This window comes from Acipenser ruthenus, chromosome 13 (assembly GCF_902713425.1).
Source record: "Acipenser ruthenus chromosome 13, fAciRut3.2 maternal haplotype, whole genome shotgun sequence".
Lineage (NCBI taxonomy): Eukaryota > Metazoa > Chordata > Actinopteri > Acipenseriformes > Acipenseridae > Acipenser > Acipenser ruthenus.
In genome coordinates this window covers 10,774,206-10,790,778 of record NC_081201.1, presented here as the reverse complement: position 1 = coordinate 10,790,778, position 16,573 = coordinate 10,774,206, and the positions used below count along the sequence as shown (strand labels likewise).

Here is a 16,573-nt window from a genome sequence, read left to right as displayed (position 1 = left end):
TTTGAGTTGCTTTTTTACTGTTTTATGCTGTTTGCAATCATTCTGAATGGTTCTGTTAGACCAATATTGAGTTATTACCATTGTTCTCTAAATCTGCCTTCATCTGACTTTGAGCTGCTTTCAACTTGTCTGGGAAATCTTAACTGCCAGGATTGAATAGCCTTCCTCATTCCATTCAAATCACAATGTAATCGACTCTGTCAGCCCTCACACATGTACAATAAAAGGGAGGGGGTAGCAGGAGCAGTTGAAAGGTCACATTGTCACATGAGCTGAATGGAATGTGGGAGGCTGTTCAGTCCCGGCACAGGATTCACCAGACAAGCTGAAAGCCCGTAAAGACAGATTCAGAGTTCAAAGCCCGTAAAGACAGATTCAGAGAAAAATGATAAAAACTTGGAGCAAGTTAACATTTTTATTTGTCCAAATGTATTACTATTTCAATAAATTTCTTAGTTAACAAAATGAAATAAAAAGTCCTGTTCTGAGCCTCCCCTGCCACTCAGTCCTGGACCTCAAGCAGACACGACATGTGATGGCTCTGTGACGTCAGCTACTTAGTGCTGAATTCAGAGCTTCATTTCACTTTAAGTACATGGTGCTAACAAAACTATTCCAGTAAATCCTACCTAATGTGTATTTCCATCATTTTGCAGGTCTTAGATTTTCCTATATTAAAAATATATTACGTCCATTACGGTAAAGGTGAATTAAATAAATGTTAATTTATTTAAAGAAGAATATTTATCCAACGCTCCTAGCAAATACTTCCATGCTGTACTTCCAGTCAACTTCCTGAAGTCACATGAAGGAATTAAGTCAACACTGAAAATGTCAGTCGCAAGAAAAGCAGTAATTGGTACTCAAATGTGAGCCAATGCGTGAATCTTTGTGATTTTGAGGTATTGATTTTTGAATGGTAATTTATGGAAAAATGATGGAAATACATATTAGGTAGGATTTACTGGAATAAGCTCTGAATTCAGCCCTAAGGAGGCTGTGTGGTCCAGTGGTTAAAGAAAAGGGCTTGTAACCAGGAGGTCCCTGGTTCAAATCCCACCTCAGCCACTGACTCATTGTGTGACCCTGAGCAAGTCACTTAACCTCCTTGTGCTCCGTCTTTCGGGTGAGACGTAACTGTAAGTGACTCTGCAGCTGATGCATAGTTCACACACCCTAGTCTCTGTAAGTCGCCTTGGATAAAGGCGTCTGCTAAATAAACAAATAATAATAATAATAATAATAATAATAATAATAATAATAATAATAATAAGTAGCTGCGCTGAAGACATGTTGCAGGTAACCTCCTTTGGAAACAATAGTCATTAAAACTAAAAGAAAAAGTTAAAGGTGGTGAATGGAGGGACAGACAGCAGGCTGTTTGGGGAGCAGTGCCGTCCTGTGCCTGGGTACTCACTCCTCCGGGAAAAACTGGAGTGTGCGGCCCATGGTGGAGATCTGGCACATGGTGTGGTTGCGGCGCTGGGAGAATCCAGCTGGCGTGGGGGACTTGTAGTGGATATTGACCGCAGTGTAGGGCCGCTTGGCAGGGGGCGGGCTGGAGGAAGAGCTGAAGAGACGGGCGAAACTGCAAAAGAGAGAGGAAAGGAGAGAGGGAGGGAGAGAGGGGAGGGAGGGACAGTGGGTTTTAAAGTCTTGGTTATTATTCATATAAAGTGTAGCTAACAAAATAATTCCATAAATGTTGCTTGTTGTGCACTTCCATTCGATATAAAGGTCTCAAATGTCCAAAGAAGCACGTTACACTGGTAGTAGACATGTTTTAAAGATTGATTAGACTGGTTGCTATCGTACTACACTTGGTTAAAGAAATCTCTGTTTGCAAGCCGTGCTTTCAGTTATTGTTCCACTGGCTTGGTCATCTGGAGGGTGAAATTGTTCCCACCCCTTCTGGGCCTTCTTTCGTGTCGTTCACCAACCAGCTGCTCCCCTATTGACTGGCATACTTTAATGACAAGATTCAGAAGACACTGCTGCAGTGAAATTACACAGAAAGTGTAACTGATATCCTCAGAATGAGGCATAGAAACTGAGAACTTTCTTCAACATAGTACCAGATATGAAAATGAAAATACATAAATGCTGTAACAAACTCTCAAAACTGCTCATTTGAGATGGAAGTGGAAATAGGTAAGACTTAAAGACTTATTTTGTTACCTATGATTTTAACTTTATGAATAAACACATTTAAACATATAAAGATTGACTGTCGTTAATGCGTAGAAATGTGTAGTAAAACATAGTAAATATATATTAAAGCACAGATTATAGTGAATGGCTATTATTCCTGGGTAAACTGGTTTCAAGGTTAACCGATCTGTTTAATAAAGATACAGACGTGCTCAAATTTGTTGGTACCCCTCCACAAAAATCGAAGAATGCACAATTTTCTCTGAAATAACTTGAAACTGACAAAAGTAATTGGCATCCACCATTGTTTATTCCATATTTAATAGAAATCAGACTTTGCTTTTGATATTTTATTCAACATAATATTGTAAATAATAAAACAAATGAAAATGGCATGTACAAAAATGATGGGACCCTTAACCTAATATTTTGTTGCACAACCTTTAGAGGCAATCACTGCAATCAAACGTTTTCTGTAGCTCTCAATGAGACACCTGCACCTGTTAACAGGTAGTTTGGCGCACTCTTCCTGAGCAAACTGCTCCAGCTGTCTCAGGTTTGATGGGTGCCTTCTCCAGACTGCAAGTTTCAGCTCTTTCCATAGATGTTCGATAGGATTCAGATCAGGACTCAGAAGGCCACTTCAGAATAGTCCAATGTTTTGTTCTTATCCATTCTTGGGTGCTTTTAGCTGTGTGTTTTGGGTCATTATCCTGTTGGAGGACCCATGACCTGCGACTGAGACAGAGCTTTCTGACACTGGGCAGTACGTTTCACTCCAGAATGCCTTGATAGTCTTGAGATTTCATTGTGCCCTGCACAGATTCAAGGCACCCTGTGCCAGGCGCAGCAAAGCAGCCCCAAAACATAACCGAGCCTCCTCCATGTTTCACTGTAGGTATGGTGTTCTTTTCTTTGAAAGCTTCATTTTTTCGTCTGTGAACATAGAGCTGATGTGACTTGCCAAAAAGCTCCAGTTTTGACTCATCTGTCCAAAGGACATTCTCCCAGAAGGATTGTGGCTTGTCAATATGCATTTTAGCAAATTCCAGTCTGGCTTTTTTATGTTTTCTTCTTCCATGGAGCCCACTTTCGCTCAAAAAGTGACGGATGGTGCGATCAGAAACTGACGTACCTTCACCTTGGAGTTCAGCTTGTATCTCTTTGGCAGTTATCCTTGGTTCTTTTTCTACCATTCGCACTATCCTTCTGTTCAATCTGGGGTCGATTTTCCTCTTGCGGCTGCTCCCAGGGAGGTTGGCTACAGTTCCATGGACCTTAAACTTCTTAATAATATTTGCAACTGTTGTCACAGGAACATCAAGCTGCTTGGAGATGGTCTTGTAGCCTTTACCTTTACCATGCTTGTCTATTATTTTCTTTCTGATCTCCTCAGACAACTCTCTCCTTTGCTTTCTCTGTTCCATGTTCAGTGTGGTGCACACAATGATACCAAACAGCACAGTGACTACTTTTCTCCATTTAAATGGGCTGAATGACTGATTACAAGATTGGAGACATGTGTGATACTAATTAAAGAAAATAATTAGTTTGAAATATCACTATAATCCAATTATTTATTATCTTTTCTAAGGGGTACCAACAAATGTGTCCAGACCATTTTAGAATATCTTTGTAGAATCAGCAATAATTCATCTCTTTTCATAGCTTCTTTGCTTTATTCTATGACATACCAAAGGCATGCAAGTATACATGATAAAATAGCTTTTAATTTCATCACTTTTCAAAGCACGTCTGTAAACAGTAAAAAGCTTGAAACTCCTCGTGACTGTCTCCTTGCGTTTGTATGGGGTTTGCAATCATTCAGACTGGTTCTTACTGCATTTCCACATATTTTGCACCCAAAGCTATTTACTCTAAATTGTCATTTGCACATTTTTTGTAAGGGAAAAACACCAATTACAATTCTGAATTAAATAAAAAAAAAACAGCTTAAGACTACTTACAAGCCCTTACATGAAATGTTTGAGTTATTCGTTTCCGGTAATTTTATTGTGTGCAAGTCTGGTAGAGCAGTAAGGCGTTTTGAGTTCAGGAGCTGCTTATTTCTAGTCTGGTAGAGCAGTAAGGCGCTTTGAGTTTAGGAGCTGCTTATTTCTAGTCTGGTAGAGCAGTAAGGTGCTTTGAGTTCAGGAGCTGCTTATTTCTAGTCTGGTAGAGCAGTAAGGTGCTTTGAGTTCAGGAGCTGCTTATTTCTAGTCTGGTAGAGCAGTAAGGTGCTTTGAGTTCAGGAGCTGCTTATTTCTAGTCTGGTAGAGCAGTAAGGCGCTTTGAGTTTAGGAGCTGCTTATTTCTAGTCTGGTAGAGCAGTAAGGTGCTTTGAGTTCAGGAGCTGCTTATTTCTAGTCTGGTAGAGCAGTAAGGTGCTTTGAGTTCAGGAGCTGCTTATTTCTAGTCTGGTAGAGCAGTAAGGTGCTTTGAGTTTAGGAGCTGCTTATTTCTAGTCTGGTAGAGCAGTAAGGCGCTTTGAGTTTAGGAGCTGCTTATTTCTAGTCTGGTAGAGCAGTAAGGCGCTTTGAGTTTAGGAGCTGCTTATTTCTAGTCTGGTAGAGCAGTAAGGTGCTTTGAGTTCAGGAGCTGCTTATTTCTAGTCTGGTAGAGCAGTAAGGTGCTTTGAGTTCAGGAGCTGCTTATTTCTAGTCTGGTAGAGCAGTAAGGTGCTTTGAGTTCAGGAGCTGCTTATTTCTAGTCTGGTAGAGCAGTAAGGTGCTTTGAGTTCAGGAGCTGCTTATTTCTAGTCTGGTAGAGCAGTAAGGCGCTTTGAGTTTAGGAGCTGCTTATTTCTAGTCTGGTAGAGCAGTAAGGTGCTTTGAGTTCAGGAGCTGCTTATTTCTAGTCTGGTAGAGCAGTAAGGTGCTTTGAGTTCAGGAGCTGCTTATTTCTAGTCTGGTAGAGCAGTAAGGTGCTTTGAGTTTAGGAGCTGCTTATTTCTAGTCTGGTAGAGCAGTAAGGCGCTTTGAGTTTAGGAGCTGCTTATTTCTAGTCTGGTAGAGCAGTAAGGCGCTTTGAGTTTAGGAGCTGCTTATTTCTAGTCTGGTAGAGCAGTAAGGCGCTTTGAGTTTAGGAGCTGCTTATTTCTAGTCTGGTAGAGCAGTAAGGCGCTTTGAGTTTAGGAGCTGCTTATTTCTAGTCTGGTAGAGCAGTAAGGCGCTTTGAGTTTAGGAGCTGCTTATTTCTAGTCTGGTAGAGCAGTAAGGTGCTTTGAGTTTAGGAGCTGCTTATTTCTAGTCTGGTAGAGCAGTAAGGTGCTTTGAGTTCAGGAGCTGCTTATTTCTAGTCTGGTAGAGCAGTAAGGTGCTTTGAGTTTAGGAGCTGCTTATTTCTAGTCTGGTAGAGCAGTAAGGCGCTTTGAGTTTAGGAGCTGCTTATTTCTAGTCTGGTAGAGCAGTAAGGTGCTTTGAGTTCAGGAGCTGCTTATTTCTAGTCTGGTAGAGCAGTAAGGTGCTTTGAGTTTAGGAGCTGCTTATTTCTAGTCTGGTAGAGCAGTAAGGGCTTTGTGTTCAGGAGCTGTTTATTTCTAGTCTGGTAGAATGATTTGACAAGCTTGTTCAAATTGTAAGAACATAATTCCAGTAAATCTTATCTAATATGTACTAACATCACTTTGTAGATCTCACTTTTACTATATAAAGGAGTCACACATTATGTTAAACTTGCAACTGATTTTTAATAGTATTTTTTTCCCCTAGCATTCATAGACAATAAAACTTTTCCATGCTGCACTTCCTGCTGAAGTAACTCGTTCGTCACACGTGAGTTGCTTCTGGGAGTCCATGTAGGAAAACAATTCTGAATGTTTTTTTAGACAATGACTGGTCCCAGAACATTGTAAGCATTTTCTATTTATTTTCTCAAATTCCCAGAAGCCAGACACGTTGGTTTTGAGTACCAATCACTGCTTTTCCTATGACTGAATGTGTTTTCAATATTTATTTAATTCCTTCATGCAACTCCAGGAAGTTGACTGGAAGTAGAGCACTGAAGCGTTTGACAAATACTCTTCTTTAAATAAATTAACATTAAGAAATCTAATTCACCTTTACTATGTGTTTGTTTTTGATATAGGAAAATCTGAGGCCTATGAAATGATGGCAATACATATTTGGTAAGATTGAAGGGAATTATTTGTTAGCACTGTGTACTTTAAGTGTTACAAACAGACTTGAGCCTCTTAAACAGAACACCCTCAAAAACCAGGCCATCAATCCAAACACACTCACCAAGGTTTCTATCCACACCCATTCACGCTCACCATACAGGCTAGACCGCAACACTTACAATTGCCAGATGGTAGACTTTTTCTTCTCTTGCATTTGGGGGTTTTCACGAGAGGCCCTGGAAAAAGACACACAGCTTTCCAGTTACATGTCACAGGGCCACAAACATTTCACCCACAACGATTATAGAAAATGTAGCAATACTAAAAGAAACCTAACAGAATTACTTGACAAATGTGTTGACATTGAAGAAACTGAGAAAGTTGTATGCCAATTCATTTTAGTTTCTTTTAGTTGTACTAATATAACATTCTCTCAATGTCTAGAACAACTGTATAATTTGTCAAGCATTTTTTAAGTGGTTGTAACTACATTTCCATTACTCTTACAGGTTGTTTTTTTTATTATTTTTTTATTATTTTATTGCAAAACACATAGGACAACACCGAACCCACCGTCTCCACAGAATTGTGACTTTTACCATGACTGAGCAATAATATAAATATATTATGGTAACAAGCTAAGGTGTGTCTTATTAAACTCATAGGAATGGACCAAAATGCTATGCATTGGGAGTTCTATTCTTTGTTCAAGTAAGTTGTAACTGTAACAGATTACTTTTTAAAATTACTTTTAACTTTCCTAATTCTGCACTTTGGTCAATTACTGGACATAAAGTTCAGGATGTTTCAAATTGATGAACATTCCCAATGTGTTTGTAACTGTAGTAAGCTACACTAAGCTGCCCCTCTGCTCACCTGATCATCTCAGTCCATCGCACAGCCTCCTGCAGCTCCATTAGCCTCTCTTTGTACTGGTTCCTCTCCATGAGCACGCGAGCCATCTCTATCCGAGTGAAGCGCCGCCGCTGGGTCATGGGCACGTCATCCTGCAGTGGAGAAGAGTACTGCAGAGAGAGAGACAGTGAAAGAGACAGACAGGGAGAGAGACGGAGAGAGAGAGAGAGAGAGAGCGAGAGAGAGAGAGAGAGAGAGAGAGTCAGGCAGACAAGGAGAGAGACAGGAAGAGAGAGAGAGTCAGAGAGAGAGAGAGAGAGAGAGAGAGAGACAGGGGCATACACACAAGTACGAAGAGTCACAGAGAGACAGAGAGACAGTGAGAGAGACAGCAAGGGACACACACGCACACACACACACACACACAGAAGATAGGAGAGTCAGTGCGAGAGCCAGGGACACACGCACACACACACAGGAGATGGGAGAGTCAGTGAGAAAGCCAGGGACACGCGCACACACACACACAGAAGATAGGAGGGAGTCAGTGAGAGAGCAAGGGACACACACACACAGAAGATAGGAGAGTCAGTGAGAAAGCCAGGGACACATGCACACACACACAGAAGACAGGAGAGAGTCAGTGAGAGAGCCAGGGACACACGCACACACACAAGTACGAGGCACACAATTACAACAATCCTATGTTTTTCCATTGACACTCATCAAATGTACAGTTACTCACATAATTCCACTCTTAAACTCTTTGACCACAAAAAAATGTATGTTTAATTAATATTAGAACAAATACTACTTATTAAGATACTAAAATGTAACTCCTGTACAGTGAACGTGTCTATTTTGTGGATCAACTTAGTCCATTTTTTTGTGTACTTTGTGTTTGATTATTAGTTGGCAATCTGTAATGAAAAAATGCTGACATTGTTTCCAAGTATTAGCCTTTCCTTTACTTGTTCCCTTTAAGCGTATCTGGGTATTTCCCGATTGAGAAATAACTGAATATTTCTTGAAAGCTGGGATCTCTTTTTCCCCCCCAACAGGTCTACCAATCGTGTTGAAACTATCTGCATGTGGTTGGACTGTAATGTTGCACATAATATCAACAATATACCTGAGGCAGAATTGCATTCTTTTATGTAAGTAGCTAAGTAGTATTTGCTGTAACACATTTAGTCAAATACAGAATGACATTCATATTTAGTCTCATTTAGACACATTTAGATTAGCAGTATTATTACACACACGTTTTGCACATGTTTAGACGAAAATATTCTAAACATGCACAAAACATATTGGCGAAATAAAACTAATAGGCTAAATGTATTAAATGTAGCTGTTTTTATTCATTTAAGCAGTTATTAGAAAATATGGTATATGTGCGCATTAGTATTAAACTGTGTATTGATATGCTTGTGTATTTGGCATATGTAGCTTAGTGTTGTGGTCTTGAAAGGGAGTGTTTGAACGTGAATTCAAAGAGCAGCAGAGTGTTTTTCAACATGTGCTCATTACACGCTACAGTGTTATCAACTTACATTCAAAACACTAGAGTGTTTTATACGTCCTACACTGTGACCTACAGTTACCCAAGAAGCAGTATATACAGAGGCTTTTTTTTTTTTTAAAAAACAGATTTGCTAATCAGCAGGGCAAATACTTACATTAACACTCTATCACTCTACGCTATGAATCAGCATGAAGCCGTTTAAAAATGCAACCTGCTTAGTTTATTAACAAGAGAAAGGGAGAGCAGTGGCTGCGTTTAGCTGCTACAGCCTTCATCAGCATTGGAGAAGTCTAATAAAGATTTACCGAAATCTATTAATGTTCTAAAATGTAATTTATATGCTTAATGTAGGATTGATCCTACTAAGTAATATTTTTGCTTTATTGCTCTGCTTTTAGCATACCACAGGAGAGTATTTTGTGTTTTACACATTATTCAAGGGGTGCGCATCATACAAGGGGTGTTAAATGAAACTACCCAGTCATGCAAGCAATGCACTGGGAGTGTGTTATATTGTGAAGATTAAAGTATAGACAGACAGCACCCAGACAGGAAGTCTGACTGAGTTCAACATGAAAAGTTTTCCACTTACATCCTCCACGCCTTCATCCTTGTTCTCAGCACCCAGAGCTTCTGCCTTCACCCTGAGACACAAACACACACAGCGTGAGGAAAGGGAATGCAGAAAACAGAGAGGCCTGCTTCATTCATCACCACTGTAAACAGGCAGGCATTAGGACTGTTCGGAATAATGGAACCAGAATAGACATGGCTTTCGTATTCATTTCGTATGTACCTTATGTTAATCCAGTCATTGTAGCTAACAAATTAATTCTATAAATCATACCTGTTACACACTTCCAGCAGCTACACTAGTCTCTAATGTGCAGCTTTGAAAGAAATACATGTTATAGCAATTTTTATTATTTTAAAGCATGATATCTGGTACTACTTTAGCTTAACCCTCCTCTTATGATTTGGGTGTATTTGACCGAACACTTGTTTCCATTGACCGTAAACTTTTTTCCCCTCTATAATATTGCATGACTTTTCCTAGTTTGGGGGTCACAGACTTTTAAATACAAAATAAACACTTTCAGATGTTTATTTTTTTTAGAACTGATCTTGTATATTAACACAATGCCTCGGGTCAATATGACCCAAGGTATTTATCTATGTAGCTGAGTATACAGTCCACATACAATACACACTTCTCCACTTTCCCTGAGCATTTACCACACACTGCCCTTCCACAACCGGCGCATATGTCCAAAGTTTTGTTGTCGTTGCATTTTGAAGTTATAGGATGCATCACAAATCACCTGCACGTTTAGTGAATGTTGGAACCCTTCCCGTTCACAAACGCATGGTGCTGCGATGATTTGAGTGCAACGTGTGTGCAGTTGATGGCTCCCATTACTCTGGGAAATCCAGCAATGTCATAAAACTCCCCTTTAATATTTTGTAGCTGCTCCTGATTAAGTGGGATACTGATACAATCGTTAACCCTCTTTATCAAGCCACCCGTGATCCTTTGAAATGACCCAGAGACATCGAAGGACAATGCTGCCATGCCAACACCTTCATATGCGGGGATACGGCACTGCTGCTTTTCGTAGGCAATTCAAGGTCCTCCCGCAGAGTCTAATAGAGGTTGACAAAATGCCCTATACAGACGCAATCGAGTTTGTAGATCGCCACCTGGTAAATCTAAGAAATTAACCGTTACCCTCTCTGTGTATCGTTGGCGTCGCAGCCGGGGTCTGTCAATCTCATGCCCGCACTCAAGCTCTAGAATTAAAATCTGCTGCAACTGCTGCCACTCCCAGCAAATCCATACTGTAGTTTGTTTATTCTGTTTGTTTTTTTTAACACCAAAAGAACATAAATACTGTTTCAAGGTGAGTTATATACTTTTTCGTTAATTAAAACCCTCCTTTTCCAAGTGCAAATTAACTCCTGATAAATGATGACAACTAACATGGATTTCCTTTTATATTCCCACACAAACAAAATAAATAGTCGTAAGAAGCACTGCTCGTTAAGATATTAACATTATTTCGTAAATCACATTAGGACGATTATTTACTAATCTTTTAAAATCTGCCCCGTTATGTCTTATTATGTTTCTATTTTTGTACGAAATTGCACCGGATCAATATGACCCGAAACATAACAGTATGTTACATAATAGAAGGGTTAAAAGAAGATCTTGGTTTCTACGCCTTATTCTCAGCATATCTGTTGCACATTCATATATTGTGTTTATCATGTTTCTTTCAAACCTACACTTATCAGAGATCTTTAACAAGTGCACAACACATAAGATTAAAGGAATTATTGTATTAGCTAAATCACTTGAATCAAATGTGGAATAAAAGTGAACAGATCTCTCAAGCTAAATATAATGCCATTGTGGTGCATTAGAACATGAATGTGTAGCCAGTAAAAACAAAGACAGCTGCAGCACTGGTGATATTTGACATTAAATATTAAATATCCCTTGTTACTACTAGAACTTTCAGAATAGTACTACAGGTCACTGTGTCTATATCGAGTGACATGAGAAACTGTACAATACGTTGTGTGTGGTTTGTGCTCACCGTCGGAGCTCCTCCTCCAGCTCCTTGATCCTGCCCTCCACCTTGCTCTTGGTCTGTCTGACAGCCTCCAGCTCCCCTCGCAGAACCTCCTGCTCGCTTGAAAGCTCATCCACCTTTGCAATCAGGTCATTCTTCACGATGTTCAGGGCGTTCCTGTGGGGGAAGACATGAGTGCCCTCTGTGTGCCAAGCAAGACTCTGCACTAGCACGTGCAATCACTCTAAAAACAGAAACTTGCAGGCTATTGTAATGAGTTAAGGTCGCCACATAGCATATTTGCATAATGGATTTCAGTTGGCGGTAAGTGCCTTTTTTTCATAAAGCACAAATAAGATTGTTAAAGGCTTTGTCTTTACTCAACCTGAGCCCAGTTCACAAGGCTTCCTTTTCGACAATATAGTTGCCACATCCCTAATGCACAGTAAACTAATCGAACCCCTGATAATCCAACTAGTGTTAGAACGACTACTAATTTGACAGTCGAATAGTTGAATACATCGAGAAGACTAAAAAACACATCACTAAATCATGCATGTCGGGGGGAGACCTATAATCTGAACTATTCAGTGCTAAAATAAAATGCAGGCTGATAGCAGCTGTTGAAACCAAACTTCAATATCATAATGATGTTGAACAATTTCAATTGTCTCTGTACGTTTTATTCTACGGGCTGTTACTGACTATTACTGAAATATAATTATCAAAAACATAAAGACTAGATAAGGCATTTCTAATATGGTGCATATTAAAACCAGCACACTAAACAGCAGCTGGTCTTAGATGGTTTGAATTAGAACATATTAAAATCAGCACTCAAAAGTGAGTCTGGTGGCAGATGTTTTGAATTAGCAGGTGTTTATTGTAGTAGTTTGTGAGTTTACTGCAAATGTGTGCAGCATGCAGATGCCTCAGGGTTTTCTAGTAAATACTCTCAGGATAAATAAATTAGTATCAAGCAAGTGAAGAAGTTCAGTTTGTGGGATCTTACTTGGTCTCCAGAAGCTGTGTGTTCTCTATCAGAAGGTTCTCCACTTCTTTCCCCATCCCTACAAGAGAACCCACACACCATTAACAGACAGCGTGAGAGTACACTCTTACTCTAAATCCAAGCTAAACCCTGCCGCCCTGTTCAAAGCACCACAGCTGACTCCATGTAGGAGCAACCGAAGTACAAGATTTACAGTTGTTCCAGCTAATACAATCATTTCAGAAACCCTGTTGAGACATCCATTAGCTTTGTGCAGGTTTGAAAGACTCGCAGAGGTGTTTTTTTTTTTTTTCAGTGAAGGTTAGTCAATTCTTCTTTTAGGGTAAGCAACCATCCAGCTGCGTCCCCAAAATGGCAGACATACTTAGCAGCCATGACAGGGTTAAATGACCTAGAAAGTTAAAATGTGGACTACCTGGAAGTATTGCATGCAGACTGAAAGCTTTCTTTAGCATGGTGCCAAATGCATTTTAAAATAAACTTTTGTTACTATAACATCCGCTTCTTTCAAAACCACACCCAAAAGAATTATATAGTTTATGGAATTACACAATGTGTAAGGCTTAATGAACTATTTATTAGCTGGAACTTGGTGTTTAAAATAGATTGCAGAGAGCAGCAACATTGTACCTATTGTAAAATAATCGCTTTTAGATCATTTCAAAGTTTAATTTTAAAACATAAATAATGTATCCGATACTGCTTATTTTGTATGTGTGTTCATGAAACGTTAACACTTTATAGAAGTACTAATTACTGGGTTTCCTATTAAATTCATCTAAATTGAGCTACATTACCGAAAGTGTTTAGTTACTTTGCAGTAGTTTAAACATTATAAATGTCAAGACATCCAGCACAACACCAGGGTATGAAATATCAGAGTTTATATTAACTAATGTATTCTTCTTCTCGTTGTTCAGATTCCCTGTGTATCATTTTCTGTTTCAGTCATCACACGCTGTGGCCTCTATGGAAATCTCAAACATGCCAGCGTGCATCCATTGACCTGTCCCCCCTGCAACACTGCCCCATGGGGATGTAAGAAATCGTTCGGTTATTATCATAACCCTGGTTCACTGAAATAGAAATGTAACCATTACCGTATGGGTGTTTACCTCGTGAAGACCCTAAACCTGAATAAAATTATACTAAATCTGCATGTCAGCGCCTATGACGCAGTCATGCCCGTCCCCCGAGGGCAGAAGAAGACTGCACGCACAGGTGCCAGCATCATTTTTCCTTCAAGCCTGCTGCAATCATTGACGCAGCAATCCTGAAAGTTAATGGTTACATTTCTATTTCAGGGTTATGATAACCTAATGTTACCTATAAAGTACGAAATGTAACCACTACCTTATGGGTGAGTGTACCAAAGCCGTCGCAAGGGCAATATTGCAGAGCGACTGGAATGCTGCAAGGCTAAGCCAAAGACTACCTTGAGCATTACTACCTTGAACCCCAGTAACAAGTAGCTAGGGCTAAAAAACTGAGGGAGAAACTCACCTGTATGTCTATTTGCGAGGGTCGACCCGAAAGCTGCCCTTAATACTTCCAAAGCCAGGGTTAGTAAAGGTATGGGGCTAACCCTGGAATAAAGCTCACAAAGTCGCCATGCCCCTGAAGCAATGGGCAGTGAGCTTTCTGAAGGGGGCAAGTTGGCCACCTCATAGGCAGTCCTGCATGTGTCTGCCATCCATTTGGACAGCCTCTGCCTAGACAGGGCTTGACCATGGGACTTGGTCCAAGAGCAGACAACACATCATCTGGACTGCCTCCAACTTTCTGTCTTGTCAACACAGCATGCCAGGGCCCACACTGGGCACAGCGTATGGAGCTGTATCTCCCTGTCAGACTGGAAGGTGGAAAGAAGCCTCCAATTCCAGACTGGTTATTATTTGTTTATTTAGCAGACACCTTTATCCAAGGCAACTTACAGAGAGTGTGAACTATGCATCAGCTGCAGAATCACTTACAACACCGTCTCACCCGAAAGACGGAGCAGAAGGAGGTTAAGTGACTTGCTCAGGGTCACACAGTGAGTCAGTGAGTGAGCCGAGATTTGAACCGGGGACCTGGTTACAAGACCTTCCCTTTAACCACTGGACCACACAGCCTCCTATCGTTGACATGGTTGATATGGAATGACATGGAATGCTGAGATAGTGTTCGGCAAAAGGCAGGATCTGTACGGAGCATAACCCTTGTCCTGGCCTATGTAAAAGTTAAGCAGGTTCTCACTAAGAAGAAAACCTACACTTCACTCACCCGCTTTGCAAAGGTGATAGCAAGCAAACAATTGCTTGTGCGATAACATTTCAGCTCAGCTGAACGCGTTGGCTCAAACTGAGGTTTCAAGAGTGCATTGAGCACCACGTTAAACCTCTAGCGAAAAACAAAGTCCTTCATAGGCGGCCGAAGCCGGCAAACCACTTTCAAAAACTGGTCCTTGCCAGGAAGATGAGCTCCTGGGGAGTCAGTTTTGACACAAGTCAGTGGCTGCCAGATAGACCTGTAATGTAGAGAGGAATTCCTCTCATCAACAGATCAAGCAAAACTGCAGTATTACTGCCATGTTTGTAAATGATAACTCCAGTGTATGTACAATGTACACTTTCACCTTCACACGTTTGTATGCATATAACAATTGTTTATAATAATGTAAGTGTTTGGTGGCTAATCATGTTGAGTTTATTTATCAAAGAGGCCAAAGAGTAACAGAGAAAATGCATGATTAGATGAATTCACCAAAATTAATTATGAACAAATTCTGTTTTGGGTTACGGAGTTCTATCGTAAATTTTAAAAGCTTAATAAATATATAATGAAGTGTTACATACATGGTATACATGTATAATAAATAACTACAAACACCAATGGCACTTGAAACGTATGTCTTTATATATAGCCTACAATCGTACATGCTAAAATACAAACAAAAGCAGCTGTCACCATAAGAAAATAAGTTCCAACCAATATACATAGATGGCTTACGGTTTTTTTTTTTTAACCAAAAAAATGATTGCAAAATGCACATTAAAAGAGTTGTATACAGTAAGCTGTGGCAAAATATCCCACCGAATGAGGGTAAATGACTAATGGGGTTTAATTATTATTTTTTTTTTTTAAATCCGTGCTGTCCGATTTTTACCCACTGCAGAAAATCATAAATCAGCATTTTATATGTGAAGTTTTCTAAATAAATTGAAAAAAAGTTTTGGCCATCGTGCCGTTTTGTTTACATCTTATTTATTTATAATAAACACGCGCATCAGCACTTCATACCCCATAGTACTGAGTCTGTCTCTTCCTTGTCTGACATCACCACAAGTCATCCTAGTCACATGCTTCAACCAATTGTACAAGATACATGCGAGCCCCCCCAGGTGTGTGGATATTGGACACCCCCCCCACCCCCCACCCCCCCGGGAGCACTGACTGCCTGGTGTCTAAAGCATTGGGTCTGTCATGCATATTCATGAACCCCATCTATGCCTCTGTAAAGGATCTAACCATCCCTGCTTGATGCTTTGGGCATTTATTTTCTCTGCCTTTCGTGTATGAATCCCTAATTAGATAACCGTCCCTTATTCAAAGATAGACACATCATTTTAATGCTCCATACTTCCTATAGGACCCAACTTCATAAAATGATGTTATGGTGATGGTCTTACAATTGCTGGCAGTCACCTTTGTAGAAACGCTTTGTTTGGGGTAAAATTAAAAACAATATTCCACACTGTCAGAATGTGTGGCCACTGTTGAATTTGATTATTAAAAGAAAAATGATAATTAAACATTTTTGTTAGCTATTCAGGGATACTTTTATACTTAGTCTGAGTTAAATTACCATTAAAAAATTCAAATCCACCTTTACCACAATGTGTGTGAGACCTACAAAATGATGGTAGAAAATATTAGGTAAGGTTTACTGGAATTATTTTGTTAGCACCATGTACTTCAAGCACCGCAAACCACCAGGGCTGGTTGAATATTTTTTCAAGTCATTGTAATCTTCTACGGTTACAGACCTTCTTTTACATTTAGTCTTAGGTGTGCAGTCACTGCAGACAGAAACACATATAGGGGCTCTTAAAGCTCTTACTCCATATCATGATAAGCATGAAAGACACACATAAAAGATTACCAAACCAGAAATAAACAACTCAGACTTTTCATTTAGGGTTCGGAAGCAGTCTTAAGTTTTTTCTTATGGAATCGTAATTGATGTTTTTTTTTTAATTTCAGAAAGTGCTATTAACAAGTTGGAGCAATTAGCTTTGGTATTTATTTCTGAAAGAATAAAACACCAATAATAACAATTATAATAA

General features: G+C 39.8%; 1 protein-coding gene across 9 annotated transcripts in view; it reads right to left on the bottom strand.

Moving 5' to 3' along the window:
• LOC117417980 (C-Jun-amino-terminal kinase-interacting protein 3-like) overlaps positions 1-16,573 on the bottom strand; it is a 119,799-nt gene that overhangs the window by 53,700 nt on the left and 49,526 nt on the right. For all 9 annotated transcript variants that reach the window (XM_059035659.1, XM_059035665.1, XM_059035662.1 and 6 more), the window contains 6 exons: positions 12,246-12,303; positions 11,258-11,410; positions 9,247-9,298; positions 7,148-7,296; positions 6,451-6,507; positions 1,418-1,588 (listed from right to left, as the gene is read on the bottom strand). In XM_059035659.1, the coding sequence (XP_058891642.1) occupies positions 1,418-1,588; positions 6,451-6,507; positions 7,148-7,296; positions 9,247-9,298; positions 11,258-11,410; positions 12,246-12,303 (640 nt within the window). The remainder of the gene's footprint in view (positions 1-1,417; positions 1,589-6,450; positions 6,508-7,147; positions 7,297-9,246; positions 9,299-11,257; positions 11,411-12,245; positions 12,304-16,573) is intronic.